Source organism: Procambarus clarkii, chromosome 93 (genome assembly GCF_040958095.1).
Source record: "Procambarus clarkii isolate CNS0578487 chromosome 93, FALCON_Pclarkii_2.0, whole genome shotgun sequence".
Taxonomy (NCBI): domain Eukaryota; kingdom Metazoa; phylum Arthropoda; class Malacostraca; order Decapoda; family Cambaridae; genus Procambarus; species Procambarus clarkii.
The window spans coordinates 5,699,327-5,714,979 of NC_091242.1; the positions used below are offsets into that span (position 1 = coordinate 5,699,327).

At 42.2% G+C, this 15,653-nt stretch overlaps 1 protein-coding gene across 1 annotated transcript; it reads right to left on the reverse strand.

Annotated features, from left to right (window-relative positions):
- Positions 1–12,829: 12,829 nt before the first annotated feature.
- LOC138359817 (autotransporter BimA-like) lies at positions 12,830–13,681 on the reverse strand. The gene has a single exon (XM_069319523.1). It carries the CDS (start codon positions 13,679–13,681, stop codon positions 12,830–12,832), a length of 852 nt encoding a protein of 283 aa, XP_069175624.1.
- Positions 13,682–15,653: the final 1,972 nt, after the last annotated feature.

Genomic DNA, 15,653 nt, shown 5'->3' on the forward strand with positions numbered 1-15,653 from the left:
GAAGGTTATCAGTAGTTAACTTAAGGAGGACCTCGATAAGCAGAAGTACAGTACAGTACAAGCCTGCTGTTCTAGACACGAATTATACCCATTCTATGAGCAGTAGTGGAAAAGATTACAGGCACATGATGGTCACAGGAACTAACGTCCAAAATTCTTAGATTTCATTATCACCTTGGAATGCCTTTGAGCAGCCTGCAGGCAATAATATACTGAGAATTCCAACAAATTTAATCAACCTTACAAATGTGAACTTCACACGTCATTATATCCAACACCATACTACTATGCAGGAAGAACTATATATCAATGGTGGATCCTGTAATAATATCAGTAGACAAAGTGTATAATACTCAGGAAAATATGAACCATGATATTAAAAAAATGCTCTTCTGGTAATTCACCTAGCCTTGTATTGCTTTACTCATTAAAGGATCTTTTGAAACACCCAGGAAAACAAACCAAAATAAAGCTAAAGATAAGCAAAGGGCAGGTGATTAAAATAGTACTGAGGCAGAACTAATCCAATACTGTACATACATCTGTAAAGACAAGCAGGCACAATAACTCTCAGCCCCTTAGGAACAATGTCTGGAGTTTTCTCCTAAACAAATGCTAGATGCCTAGAAATAATAATAATAATAATGATTTTTTTTTAATTTATGAGAAGGTACAATGGGTTTGAGATTATGTAAGAATGGTATTTTTACATTCTTGCAAAGCCACTAACACGCATAGCGTTTTGGGCAGGTCCTTAATCTAACATATTAGGCAAGATGAAAAACGTACATTGTGGTGTGCATATAGTAGTAGGAATGATGCCATAAACACAATTTTTTTTCTAGAAAAAAATCGTGTGTGAGGTGTCGGTTTTTCCAGTTAATTTTAAAAATCGAGTTTGTGGTCATAAGGGTTTCTTATGGGGGAAATTTGCGGCAAAATTTTAAATCAACATATAACTACAATATAGATTGACAGATGTGATTACACAGGTGAAGGTACAGTATATGTCTTAAGTACAGTACTAATATTGGGGAAGTGGGTAGCACAAGATACAGTGTGAGTTTGAAGCACTAGGTAGGAAACCATGACGATAAAATTCTTCCTTATGTCTATGATGCATATGCATACACTAAGGTTGAGAATCCCAACATCATTGTGATTATTGATACATGGGGACAAGATATAATCAAAGAAGAATTCCATCTTCTAGGATTACCACTCACCTTTCAGAAAGGACAGAACAATAAAAGCAGGTGATGTGATAAGAGGACCTGACTGCAACCAGTAATGAAGAATTCAATAAGTTGAATTTAATATTGTGATTATCCTTGTACAGTATATTAAACTGTGGTAAGTGTAACAAGGATAAATTTAATAATGTAAATCTTCCATTAGTCTAAAAATGGGGAATTATATTGGTGAAAGTGCTACCTTGGGTAAATTAACAATGTAATACAGTAACATTGTATGTGGTTGACATTGCACTGGCGGTTGTGGGGTCCGCAGCAGGCCACATATAGTCCTGTTAACAGGCTCATCAAGGTCCATTTAGGCTCTAGGCCAACTGTTTATCCTCTCCCTAGAGGCACCCCACAACAGTAGCACAACTCCCATGTGTACCTACTTACTGTTAGGTGAACATTCATCAGACAGTCCAGGTGGTGTTGTTGGTTAGGCGCTCGCCTGGCGTATCGCGCGCGCTTTGGCCTGGGTTCGTATCCTGGCCGGAGAGGATTTACTGGGCGTCAATCCTTAACCGTAGCCTCTGTTTACCCTAGCAGTAAAGTGGGTACCTGGTTGTTAAACGATTTGGCGGGTCGTATTCCAGAGAACATAGGGTTAAGGAGTTACCTGAAACGCTACGCGTGCTAATGGCGGTGCAAGAATGTAAGAACTCTTATATATATAAATAAATATACATTTTTTTTATCTTTAATAAATGAAAAGGTGACGAAAGCAGCCAACCATCCTGTCTTGTCCGAGTATGGAACCCGGGACCATCGGTTGTGCCCAGGACTACGTAGATAATAGTAAATAAATGTTTATTCAGGTAAAAGTACATACTGTACATACAAGATGAGTTACAAACAGAATGTTGAATTTCTAGATAGTTTTAGTACATACTATGCCGAAAGCCACTAATACGCACAGCGTTTCCGGCGATACGTCACTGACTATCTTGTTTGTAAAGTTTTAAGTTTGACTTTTCAAGAATATAATGACAAAAGCTCATATTTTTTCCTACTTCATTATTCTAAACTGTAGATGAGTTAATGTTTGTTGAGAGCGTTGAGAGCAAACCTGGGAATGAAGATAGTGACCATCATCCATCTTATTGCCGGAATATTCGGTTCACAAATTTGCTGTAATTATTACGCAAAATGCTATTATATTAAAAAAAAAACATGGTTTTTAAATTGCATTCATCCACGTATGAGATTCAAGTAAATGAGAAATTCTAGACCTGATATACGATTTAAAGTTCAGAGATGAAAAAGAGCAACAAAAGTTAAGAGGAAGGAAGGGTGGCCGGCCGGGGCATCCCCTCCCAGGTTTCCCCAGACGAGGGAGAGTGTCCACCTTCTTAACTTCTCCTACAGTTCTCACCTGCCTGGCACGGGTTACCCTCACTTACACAAGTACTTGGTACACTAGTGTAGCCGTCTGGCATCCATTGGTCTTGGTTCCAGTCTCAGTTCAGCTCTTGTAAGAGAATCATCATCTCCTGGCAACGTCAACAATGACTGAGGAAATGTAAGTATTGCGCACAAATTCATTTTAAAATACATTGTCAAGCATAAATGAATAATTTTACCCGCATATTATATCGTAAATTTATCATTTGAAAGGTATAAAAGAAAAATCAAGGTCAGAGATATATTTGCATGGAAGTACTTGCATGTTAGCCTTGACCACCTGCCTGATTAGCAGACGTCACGATCAGCTGATGTGACGCTGGCCGGCTATGGGTGGGCTGACTACAGCTATAGGGGGTATTTAGTGGCTGTATGTGAACGTTCTACAGCTGTAGGGGGTATTTAGTGGCTGTATGTGAGCGTTCTACAGCTGTTGGGAGTATATAGTCGCTGTATGTGAATGTTCTACAGCTGTTAGGGGGTATTTAGAAGCTGTGTGAGGATGTTCTACAGCTGTTGGTGATATTTAGTGACCATGGGCTGGCTACCTACAGCTGTTGGGGATATTTAGTGGTTGTGGGTGGGGTGTCATCACAGCTGTAGGGGGTATATTTAGTGGCTGAGGGCAGGCTGCATACAACTGTAGGGAATAAGAGCAGTTGTCAAACTCACACTGTATCTTGTTCTACCCACTTCCCCAATATTAGTACTTAAGAGATATATCATTACCAGTAGTAATCATCTGTCAGTTTATATTGTAGTTATATGTTGATATAAAATTTTGCCACAATGTACCTTTTCATCTTGCCTGATACGTTAGATTAAGGACCTGACCGAAATGCTATCCATGTTAGTGGCTTTGCAATAATGTTGTGGAGGATAAGTCATATTGTACAAAAGACCATTCACCAATGGATTTTAGAAGCCTACCTAACCTTACCCATCCTAAATGTAACTCAAACCAACCAAACCAACCTAACACAACCTAACCTAATGATATACAGTACTGTATAAGGTTTTGACAACCAAAAATGGGCTTTGTTTAACACTCTTGTGTATGATTTAACCATACCCCAGTGTGGATGGTCCATGAACAACTGGACACAATGTAATTAGGCTGTTATCTGTTGTAGGAGGATATTTGTTGCCTGTAGGTTCACAAAGAGTGACTATGTGGGTGCAAAGTGAGTAGTTTTGAGTGAGCTTGAACTCAAGCTCAATCTGGGATGGGTGTAAGAGACTGTGGAAGGCCATGACTGGCTGTGGGTTGATTATGAAGTGTTTTGATACAGTGAACGGTAATTATCAGAAGAAAGTGTCAAGTTAGTATGATTGCAAGTTGATAGGTAATTAAGATGCCTATTTAATGCCTTCTTTATTAAAAATAGACCAAGCTGAAATGGCAGGTTACTTCAATATGATACATATACCTTAAGGCCACCATCTCTAGTGGCTTTGACAGAAGCAGGCTTGCAAAAGGTTTTCCCTACATTATGGCTTATTGAGCATGAAACTGTACTCTTGGGTGTGTATTGGGCCTTTTAAAGAAGCGATCCAGATTAATTTCTAATTTGTTCAGTATTTTAAAGATCTAATGAGATCGGCTCTATCATATCTGGCTTGTGTAGTATTGTTAGATCTAAGGCACTCAATCTTTCCTGGTATGAGAGTTCATGTGGTTCTGGGATAATTTTGTCACTACACTGGACATTTTTCCAAAGCAGGTGTGTCCTTGTGAAGGCTAGACCTCCATGCTTAGATAAGTTATGCCAGTCAGGATTGGGGAATAGATTAGTACAGTACAGATCTTAGTTTTTTGTTCACTAACACAGTATACAGTACTTGCTTTAAAGAAGAAATGCCAATTGCAGTGAAATCAATAAAGTGCATGTGTGGAAAATAAATAGAGGCCTGATGTTATAATATTCATGGTGTTTTATAGTTCATGGTCATGATTATATAAATTATTGAGGATGCTTTAATAGGCAAGGACAGTTATTTTAATTATAAAATGATGTTTATTGGTGCAAAATACTAGACAATTTGCATATGATAACAGTTAACTGTGATCTACAGTACATGTAGTGTAATTGATAACTTTTGTCAATTATGGTCATTGTTGGAATTTTATGTTAATGTTTGTTAAGACTCTAAATTAAGTTAACTGCATTCTGTTCTAAAGAAGAAATGTTTTTTATGACAGTATATAGAAGACATTTGTCCTCCTACCTTCAATAATCATTAAGGAAGTAAAATTTAGAAGTATAATCATTTTAATTTGTTTATTATCCTGTGGGTGACACAATCTCATTATGGAGTTTGGACTTGTACTGTCCAAATGTGCAACATCTTGTACTGAACAAGATGTTTCATGTCATGTTCAGTACAGACAGACCTTGATCTGCATGAGGGATGTAGTCTTGATAAATGTTAAGATCAAATTTCTGCAAAGCAAAGTGAGCTTTTTATTTAAAAATTGGGAAGCATTCCAGGGAACAAAAGTCCACTTTATATATGTACCAGTACTCTTCAGCTACATAGTCTCCTCAGCTTGGTGCCTTCTTTTGATAATTACTTACTTTTTACTCTTCAATAAAGCACTTCAAAAATTTGTTTTTCTTAATGCTGTACAACAAAAATACATAATGAAGTGAATTATTGAGAGGTACCATGGTGCAAGAATGTAACGCGTGAGTTAATCACAGAATAAAAGTTAAGGGTGATAAGGTCAGAATGTGATTTGTGGGCATCTCTTGCCATTTGGTTGCACAAACCTTATGCACATGCAAACTCGTCCTCCAACAGTGAACTTTGGTGTTGAAAGTAAAACCATGCACATGCAAACTTGCATTCTCCAAATGTGCACAGTTCATAGGGGTTACTGTATCTTGAAGCGGAGAGATCAGTCCTGGGATGACTTGCAGTTATCAGTCCTGTTTCCCCTAGCCTTTCTGGTATGCTATGCGAGTTGGCTTAGTTCATGGACGATATTTGTTCTGTGCTTAACATTTCCTAGTGCATTTTTTCAAACAAGGTCTAATAATTTAAATTCAGTGTATTCTTAAAAATCCAGACCTCTTTATAATGAATGCATTCACATAATGTTACTTTTCTTAATGGTGCACCAAAATTATATGAAAAATGTTTGTATATTTGGAAAAGTAAATGAAAATGTATGGCTTTTCTCTTGTACTACTGACCTTTCTTTCACCCTGATGCCCTTGTTCCCCTAGCAGTAAATAGGTACCTGGGAGTTAGACAGCTGCTACGGGCTGCTACCTGGGTGTGTGTGTGGGGGGGGGGAGGGAGTTGATTAACTGTTGAAAGGCAGGCCCAAAGAGCCAAACCTCAACCTCCACAAGCACAACTAGGTGAGTACACACGCTCACTCTCTCTTGCACTCTTTCCCTCTCACACACACACACTCCTCTCTCTCTCTCTCTCTCTCTCTCTCTCTCTCTCTCTCTCTCTCTCTCTCTCTCTCTCTCTCTCTCTCTCTCTCTCTCTCTCTCTCTCTCTCTCTCTCTCTCGTCAGTGCGATTGTTCACGTACCACCTGTAAAAAAAAATTGCCAGGCTTAAATGAACGGTGTAAGAAATGTTGCAAATTACTTTGAAGGGTTTCATAAATAGAATTGACAACCTGGGGTTTCTCTTTCAAATAATTATTTTATAGTCTGTAATTACAGTTTTAATATTTTTTTATTTAAAGTATTAAAGTTCCTATTTTAAAACAACTGGTTATTTTCAATGTGATTATGTCATTTCCTTGGCATGAATATTATATAAAAGCCAACTATTCATTTTACGAAACCAGAGTTAGATATACAACAAACTGGAAGGCCTCGTTTAATTCACATACTCCATCATACCTGTTTATCCTCTATATATCATGTTCGTGTATATCACCTTTACAAAAATTTATCGTGAAGAGCTATCAAGTGACCAAAAAATTTTGCCCAAGTTGTTGACCTCAGAATGATTGTCGAAAATTTTCATTTATACATAAGTGTGATAGTTTCTTTTGTGCAGTTATGACAGGCTTAAGGTCTATGTCAAGTAATGTTTAACTTTAACTGTAACGCAAAGCAATTACAACAAAATCGTGCTTCTACTATCCATGCAATTGTTTACTTTTTTTCAACAGCGACTTCGTGTTGGTCGAAGTAACACAACTTCAAGAATTCAGTAGGCTTGGAATGATTACTGGGATGACGCTGGATTCAATGTTGTTCAGTGGTCATTTTTGTTGTGTAAGACTGCGGTTTATAGTTGTAACTGTACTTTTAACATGTGTGCAAGTTACGCTTGTGAGTGTGGCTTATTGGTAGGTGTATCAATGATCTACAGTGTTACATCCATATAAGAGCTGGAGGCGTGGCCGTGTGGAGTACTGAGAGTGAGGGGTCAGTGTGCTCCACAGCCTTCACTCGCCAGGAACTTTCTCCTACTCTTCACCTTCGTCCTTGAGCTGCTGCCGCACTTACATTAATAATGTCGTTATTGTTCTTATTTGGCCTGTCACCACCAGTAACACCATTATTGTCACTTGGTGTTACTTCCCCTACCTATTTTCCTACCCAGCCAACCTTCGGTCGATGGTGGTCCCCGTTGGCACTACTCTCTACCTAGCCATATATAGTAACCAAATTGAATTAGTTACAAGCGGGACTGATGTTTCCATTTGGGTTATTGGTAGAGATTTGATAGTGACGGTCTATATACCAGGAAAGTGTCACCGGAAAATGTCAGCCTGGAAGCATGATTGGATGCGTGAAGTTTGAAACTTTTTCCCTGCAGAAGCGCTCAAACCTATTAAAATAAATAAATAAATAAAATAAAATAAAATAAAAGTTTATTTAGGTAAGGTACATACATACAATAGATTTTACAAAGATTTATGGATTTATAGATAGAGCTAGTACATACAATGCCTAAAGCCACTATTACGCAAAGCGTTTCGGGTTTATTGGAACCCACTTTAAAAATATGGTCCAAAATTTATGGTTTTGGAGCACAAGTGTGGCATGGTTGGTGGGTTAAATGAGTTGGTGTAATATGTAACGTTAAATGAGTGTCACAAATTTGTTCAAAAGTATCTAACTTGTTCTAACGAATCTGTTGCAAAACAGTGTGACTGGACAACCCATCCTCCCGTTTAGAAAGTACTTACAGTAACGCTGTGGACTATCGTAAATATATTGATGTAGTGGACATTTAGAAAATATAATTTTGTACTATTAAATTTAGGACAAACTGGAAACGGGTTTGTATTCATGCTGCTAATAAAACCTAACTATCCTAGGCCTAGTATAGTACATGTGTGCTATATTAGGCCTAGAAATATTAGTTTGGGTTTTAGCTTTATTTTTCCAGACTATAAAGTGTACCAAATGTACCAACTATACTATCTAATTGTCCACTACGTCAAAATATGTACGATGGTCGACATAGATATAAAAAGTACTGTCTGAACAGAAGGCTGGGTTGGATTGGGACAGTTGTGCTCATACGAGGTAAAGGAAGCCTCCACAAGCACCACTAATGGCTTTGTAAGAGGTACACCTATAATGGGTGTGGCCAACTCGGTGCACCACAAAGTACAGCATTACAAAACCAACTTCTCTCGCTGGTGTTCCCGGCTGACTTTATTTATGTTTATTATGCACCCCATTCTCTTCCTAATGAACTTTAGCGAGAAAAGGCATTATAGAAGGCACAAAATCAGGCTGATTTTGTGAGTGCCAGAGTGCACAGGCAAGGGTGGCGACGCGTGTGACGAAACTTGGGTATCGCCAGCTCCAGTGTTGGTTAATCTTGGCTCGGTAGGGCAATAGTGGTGGTAATGCTGGACAATTTCTTAACCCGTTCTAAGACTCGATAAAAATGTACTCGTGTGCTTTAAAGTATTTGACTTGTTATGGTAGTGATGGTATAGGGTTGGGGAACTTAGGGGAGTAGTATGAGGGAGAGTGGATGGTCAAGGAAAAGGGGAAAGAGCTAAAAATAAAAAAGTTTTAAAATAAAAAGGAAGTTAAGGACGCGCGTCTGAGTGACCCAGAATACTGGTTCGATTCCCGTTGTGCTCCGATGATTTTCACAAAGATATATAACCCTTATTATTTCCTAGTGTTTATCTAGAAAGGAATCGTGTATTAACTATTAATGTTTGTATAGGATGAGTTGTTTGTGATGCTGACCCTGAGTCCTGTGATTGGCTAGTTTTCTCCCAGATAATGCTGTTTTCCAATGCGTTCTTGGAATATATGTTAGGCTGCTCCTCCATCATTATACAGTTCTCTCGCCGCCTGTTGAGTTTGGAGATGAACTTATGGTTGACGTCTTGAATGTGTTGAGTGTACGTGACGCAGTCCACGTCTCGATAAAGACCTCAGGGCAATGTTGAATGAAGACAGCACACTTGGTCGGCCAGTAAGTGACCTTTAGCCCATGTCCAGTGACCAGGGAACCTACAAGGGTTGATTCTCCACCTCTCGCCCTGTGGCTCCGCCTTTCCCAGTAGAACTTTCGCTCATCTGTTGCTACTCAACATTTCGTGTCCCAGCCAGTAAATTATTTTTGTTAAGGCTTGCAATTTTTATCCGTTTATTCAGGGTTAAAGTGTCCTTCAATTTGTCTGTATTGTCCTTGCAGAATCACGCACAAACATTTGTGATTTTTATCGAGGGTTCAGTTCCTGAACCCATTATGTGCCTCTGTAACCCTTTCCACCACCGCCCACGGGATGGGTATGGGGTGCATAATACAGAAAGAAATTGGAAAAAATGTGTTTCCCAGGGTGGAATATCACTACATTATGTTTTCCACTGGAAACTTTGCGTGTCTTTATGGCGTGTTTTAAAGAATTAGCAAACTATTTTCTTCAACAGTAAAGCGGTTTTTGATGCTGAAATTTCCTATATGAATATCTTGACAACAAAAATATTTAAATACAGTATGAAAGGTCCATTGTAATTTTATTTATCGGCATATGAAACTTTAATAATGTAACAGAAACTTTCGTACTATTATCTCGATTAGTACAAATAACCTTCATCTCAGCCGTTCTTAATTCGAATTCTGTTGCATCAGCGGCAATTATTTTTTGTTCTAGCTCGACTACACCCTAGTCGTCCAGTATTATTTGTAACCCAGAATGCAGCAGTTTCACAAGAATCTGTAACCACTTGACCAAGACTGAAGGTCAAAGGGGAAACACAAGACCGCTGGCAACACACACAGGTTGTTGCAGCTGCCTGTGTTGTGTACGAACACTCACGCTCGTGTACGAACACTCACGCTCGTGTACGAACACTCACGCTCGTGTACGAACACTCACGCTCGTGTACGAACACTCACGCTCGTGTACGAACACTCAGGCTCGTGTTCTAACACTCACACCAAGTTCTTGTATCTATTACAAATATTATATGTAATCACTTGTAGATTGCTGTCTTCTTTTATGTGCTAGCCATATGCTGTATTGTGACTACCAATTTTTGTCAACTACCATTCAAGCTGTCATTGCAACCAATCTTATATTGTTTCTGCTGTATTATGCCTACCAATTTTTTTGTCAACTACCATTCAAGCTGTCATTGCAATCAATCTTAGCTACCTATGTGCTTTAATATACTGTACCTACAATTTTCTCTCATCTTTTTTTTCATTTCATGTAATCTGTTATCATTTTTTGTCTATAATTTTGCAAGTATTTACCTCCTTAAAATTTTCTTAGATTAAGGACCTGCCCGAAACGCTGCGCGTGCTAGTGGCTTTACAAGACTGTAATTACCATATTTGTATCCTCACATTCCTTATGTACATTCTTGTATATGCATAAATAAAAAAATAAAAATAAAATAAGATCTTGATATAATGCAGAGAATTCTTGGTGACTCGGATATACTTTTGATATCGTTCGCCTTATGCGTTTTTGTTCTTGTATTGGCATCCTTGGTGATATTTAGCGCCCTCTGATTATTCCGCACATTTGATGGTGCTACATAGCCTTCCTGGTTTGGTGCCTTCTTTTGATAATTACTTACTTGATATAATGCGGAAAACAATGTTGCATTAAAACGAAAAACGGATCCTGGGGTATTCATTGTGTGATGGTATCGAGTGGTGTAACGTGGTGTGCTTGTAGTGGGAGCAGGGCAAGGTGGCAAGAGGCCATACCTAGCTGGGGCATAACCAAAGCTCTTCACTACAGACGGTGGGAAAGTCACCAGTCCATGTTGGTAATACGCTGCGGAAGTTGTTGCCTGGTGATCCAGAGCCATGCATGCCCACGTACGTATTGCTGTGCGCGCAGTACCTGGCATCACCTTCACTAATCCACTTTGTATTATAACCATGTGCACACTTGCAAACAGGTTCTCTCCTATCTCCCCGGCATGCACAAGTATCCTCTCCCTCTTATACCTTGTAGACAATTTAACCTTATTAATGATCACCTGGCTGCAGTCAATATATCTTATTCCTCAGCAGTAGGAATCTCACACCCTCCTCCACCAGTCCCACTCCAGACACCTTTCCCCTTTCCGAGGTCGTGGGTGAGACCTGAGGAGCAACAGAAGCGGCAGCCTCACCAGGGACACGCAGGAATTTCCCCCAACCTTCCATGGCCCCGAGCGATACAAGTGATGATGCAAAAGTGACTGACGCCTACGCGCACACTAATAACTCTTGCCTAAATTTGTTGATAGAATCTTCCCCACCCTAACCCACCCTTCCTTCCTTGCCGCTGTGCTGAGGAACGGGGAACTTCTCCTCCCTCAGGACGACACATCTCCACAGCTCTCACCTGCATGAACCTGGGCTGTACCTGTGCACGCACACAGCCGTTTTGATGCCACATCCTTCATGGCCATTGGTCGCACGCCTACTTTGTGTTTTCCTCCACCATGTGTGCACCATGATCTATTGAGAGAAGTGTAACTAGTTTTGTCGGGAGATAGGAAGCCTGTCTTCCATCGTCGGGGGACAGGAAGATATATATATATATATATATATATATATATAATAACACTTTTTTATCGAGGTTCCTCCCAAGAGCGAAATGCTGACCGTCCCCAGGATGTAACCCCACAACAGTTGCCTACTTCTCGGGTATCTATGTACTGCTAGGTAAACACAGACATTAGGTGACAGGAAACCTACCCAACCATTTCTGTCCCGTCCGGGAATCGAACCCGGAATCTCCAATTGTGAGTCGAGAACGAAGCAAATTGTATCGAGACCCTATCTGTTTGTTGGGTACAGTGCAGTATGTTGGGACACTGCGGGATGTAGGGGATGGGAGAGTTGGTCTGACGACGAGCAGCATCAGTGTGAAGAGTGAAGGTGAGAGGGGGTCCTGGTGGAGAGTGAGGAGTGAGAGGGGGTCCTGGGTGAGAGTGAGGAGTGAGAGGGGGTCCTGGGTGAGAGTGAGGAGTGAGAGGGGGTCCTGGGTGAGAGTGAGGAGTGAGAGGGGGTCCTGGGTGAGAGTGAAGGTGAGAGGGGGTCCTGGTGGAGAGTGAGGAGTGAGAGGGGGTCCTGGGTGAGAGTGAAGGTGAGAGGGGGTCCTGGGTGAGAGTGAAGGTGAGAGGGGGTCCTGGTGGAGAGTGAGGAGTGAGAGGGGGTCCTGGGTGAGAGTGAGGAGTGAGAGGGGGTCCTGGGTGAGAGTGAGGAGTGAGAGGGGGTCCTGGGTGAGAGTGAGGAGTGAGAGGGGGTCCTGGGTGAGAGTGAGGAGTGAGAGGGGGTCCTGGGTGAGAGTGAGGAGTGAGAGGGGGTCCTGGGTGAGAGTGAGGAGTGAGAGGGGGTCCGGGCATTGCGTCATCGTCAGCCACCGTTGGCAGAGTTCCACAAAATAATCCTTGAACAAAAACTGAATCACAATTTATCCCTCAAGATACACGTGACAAACTTGGGCCCTGCACCGGTCTTATCCTGGCCTGGTCTTGAACTGATACCGCTATTAATCCTTTCCGCAAGGCTAACTTGTGTTTTATTGTAAATTGAATATTTTGTATAAAACTGCTGCTCCATCTCACTGGTATCACTCGTGCTTGTCGAGTGTTGTAACGTCTACCACAGATACGTTTTCATTGGGCAATGGCTGAAGAAATATTTCCACCCGGTAATGTCTAAACAATTTAAAATTATCTTTTAAGTACAAAAATAACATGTTATTTGTTCGTAGGGGAATTATTGAGCTATTAATGAAATACTTATTTTGAGGGCTGGGGGGCGCGAGTCGCGCCTTGAGGGCTGGGGGGCGCGAGTCGTGCCTTGGGGGCTGGGAGGCGCGAGTCGCGCCTTGAGGGCTGGGAGGCGCGAGTCGTGCCTTGGGGGCTGGGAGGCGCGAGTCGTGCCTTGGGGGCTGGGAGGCGCGAGTCGTGCCTTGGGGGCTGGGAGGCGCGAGTCGTGCCTTGGGGGCTGGGAGGCGCGAGTCGTGCCTTGGGGGCTGGGAGGCGCGAGTCGTGCCTTGGGGGCTGGGAGGCGCGAGTCGTGCCTTGGGGGCTGGGAGGCGCGAGTCGTGCCTTGGGGGCTGGGAGGCGCGAGTCGTGCCTTGGGGGCTGGGAGGCGCGAGTCGTGCCTTGGGGGCTGGGAGGCGCGAGTCGTGCCTTGGGGGCTGGGAGGCGCGAGTCGTGCCTTGGGGGCTGGGAGGCGCGAGTCGTGCCTTGGGGGCTGGGAGGCGCGAGTCGTGCCTTGGGGGCTGGGAGGCGCGAGTCGTGCCTTGGGGGCTGGGAGGCGCGAGTCGTGCCTTGGGGGCTGGGAGGCGCGAGTCGTGCCTTGGGGGCTGGGAGGCGCGAGTCGCGCCTTGAGCGCTGGGAGGCGCGAGTCGTGCCTTGAGGGCTGGGAGGCGCGAGTCGTGCCTTGAGGGCTGGGAGGCGCGAGTCGTGCCTTGAGGGCTAGGAGGCGCCTTGAGCGCTGGGAGGCGCGAGTCGCGCCTTGAGCGCTGGGAGGCGAAATTGGTTCTGTGAACACAGTTTGAGACGCTAGAATCCTTGTTATTTCCGCAGCAAAGCTGCTGAGGCCGGTGTGAAGTATTCTCATATTTCAGTCTAGTTCCGTTTGGCAGAAGCAACAAGATTTGTTTGGTAATATGGAAACATTGGTTTTGGGAACACTAAAAATTTGTATTTCACAAATCTGCCACAGGAAATATTTAACTACTCGCCTGCAGAGGGCGCGGGTTGCCAGCCAGTGTGCTGCTGCACCACAACATGGCCCTTTTCTTAAAAGGCATATAACGTAAAATGTTGTATAAAAGTTTCTTTGTCGTAGTAAATGTCGGGCGCACACGAGAGAGAGAGAGAAACACGATTGTAATTGGCAAGTACTAGTGTAGGAGAAACTGTGCGAGAACCTTGTCCTTCCCAGTAATTGTGGGCTTGATGCACCCGCTGGGTCGCTCACTCTTACTATCTACAGAGCACCTCCACCTTCCTCACTCCCGTCATCATGACCATCAACAACTTGCCTTGTGGCGCAGCTAACTCTAAATAGATTGTTAGTGTATGGTTCTTGGAACGTGACCAATGTGACAGAGAGAAAGTTGGAAGGTAATGCATAGGTCACCTGTAATAACGGGTGACCTATGTATTGAACTGCAACAATTTTGCTAGGTTCCTGGGTAGTATTATTTACTAATTGCTTATGCCTCCAAAGTGCAGTATAGAAAATAACTATTATTTCCCACAAACTTTGCTTTTGTGGTCAGGAGAGTGGTATTTTGGAATTTTCCAGAACATTCCAGATAGATTCAGTGCCGAGTAGGCTTGGAGTAATAACGTAATGGGAACAGGACCAGACTCTTCCCCCCCCCCACCCCGGCTCACTCGGTGCACCTCACAGTGACTTACATCATCATCAAGACCTTCCTGGGCGCCTTGAAGTATGATGAGTACGGCTGGGAGGCCATCGGAAACCTCAAAATAGTGGCATCCCTGATGGGCAGCCAAGGTGATTTAACAAAAGTTTCCCCTGCAATCATTGCCTTTGGAACATCAGAGACTCCAACGAAAAGGCTCAAATGTTCCCGTGTTCTTACTGGAAATATGTACATTTTAGAATATGACTACCCTGGTCTCAACAGCAAAGTTTAAGGGGGATATAATAGCCATTTTCTATATTCTTCAGGATAACCAATTTGGAAATAACAATTATTACCCAGAACTATAAACTGTGTTAGTGTGTTATCAGACTCATATTGCACGCTAGTAAGCCCAAGGAGATATGACGACGTGAGAATGAATGAAAATAATAAACCCACTATTTTGGAAACACGAGGAAACGTAGACTGTTTATTTCAGTCGAAATATACCGTCTATGTTTCCTCGTGTTTTCAAAATAGTGGGTTATTATTTACATATAATGATGTGTTGAATTGTCTTGGGGAAAGCAAGAGGCAGCTGGTGGCCTGTGTATCGTGAGGCGCTCTCAGGGTCTGGCCTTATAGTGCTTGCAACACTTCCAAATCATTGACACTTGTTATCTTCTTACTTATAATGTTTGGCCATTTGAATGGATGCGGAAATACAACTTAAATCAACATAACAGTTTACGGGCTATTCATACCCGTGCTACCTCGTGGGTGGTTTAATCTTCATCTATCAAATCAACATAACAGCATGGTAAGATAACATGCTAACTTAAATTTTATAAAAGATTTATATTTTAAATAAATGTTAGGAAAATATTGTTATTAGGTGAACATAGGGGGGTTAAAATGACAGCTCGGGAAATCTGGAATGGTGTTCTAGTATAGTAAATAGAATACGGTTGAAGTATTGGACGTGGTAAATGAATCATCTTGTTAATAATGGCTGATTCCCAGGAGGCAGACTCCATACATCTTATGGTGTTATATATTATATATCATATATCTTGGCACCCTTGAGGACGTGCTCAGGGTGGCGACGCCACCACACGTGGCCCTTATTGTTATAACATCTTTATGGAGAACATTGGTGACTTAACCGGGCCCAGACCGCGCCACGAGTGTCGTCGGGTGTTGGTTGGTCCT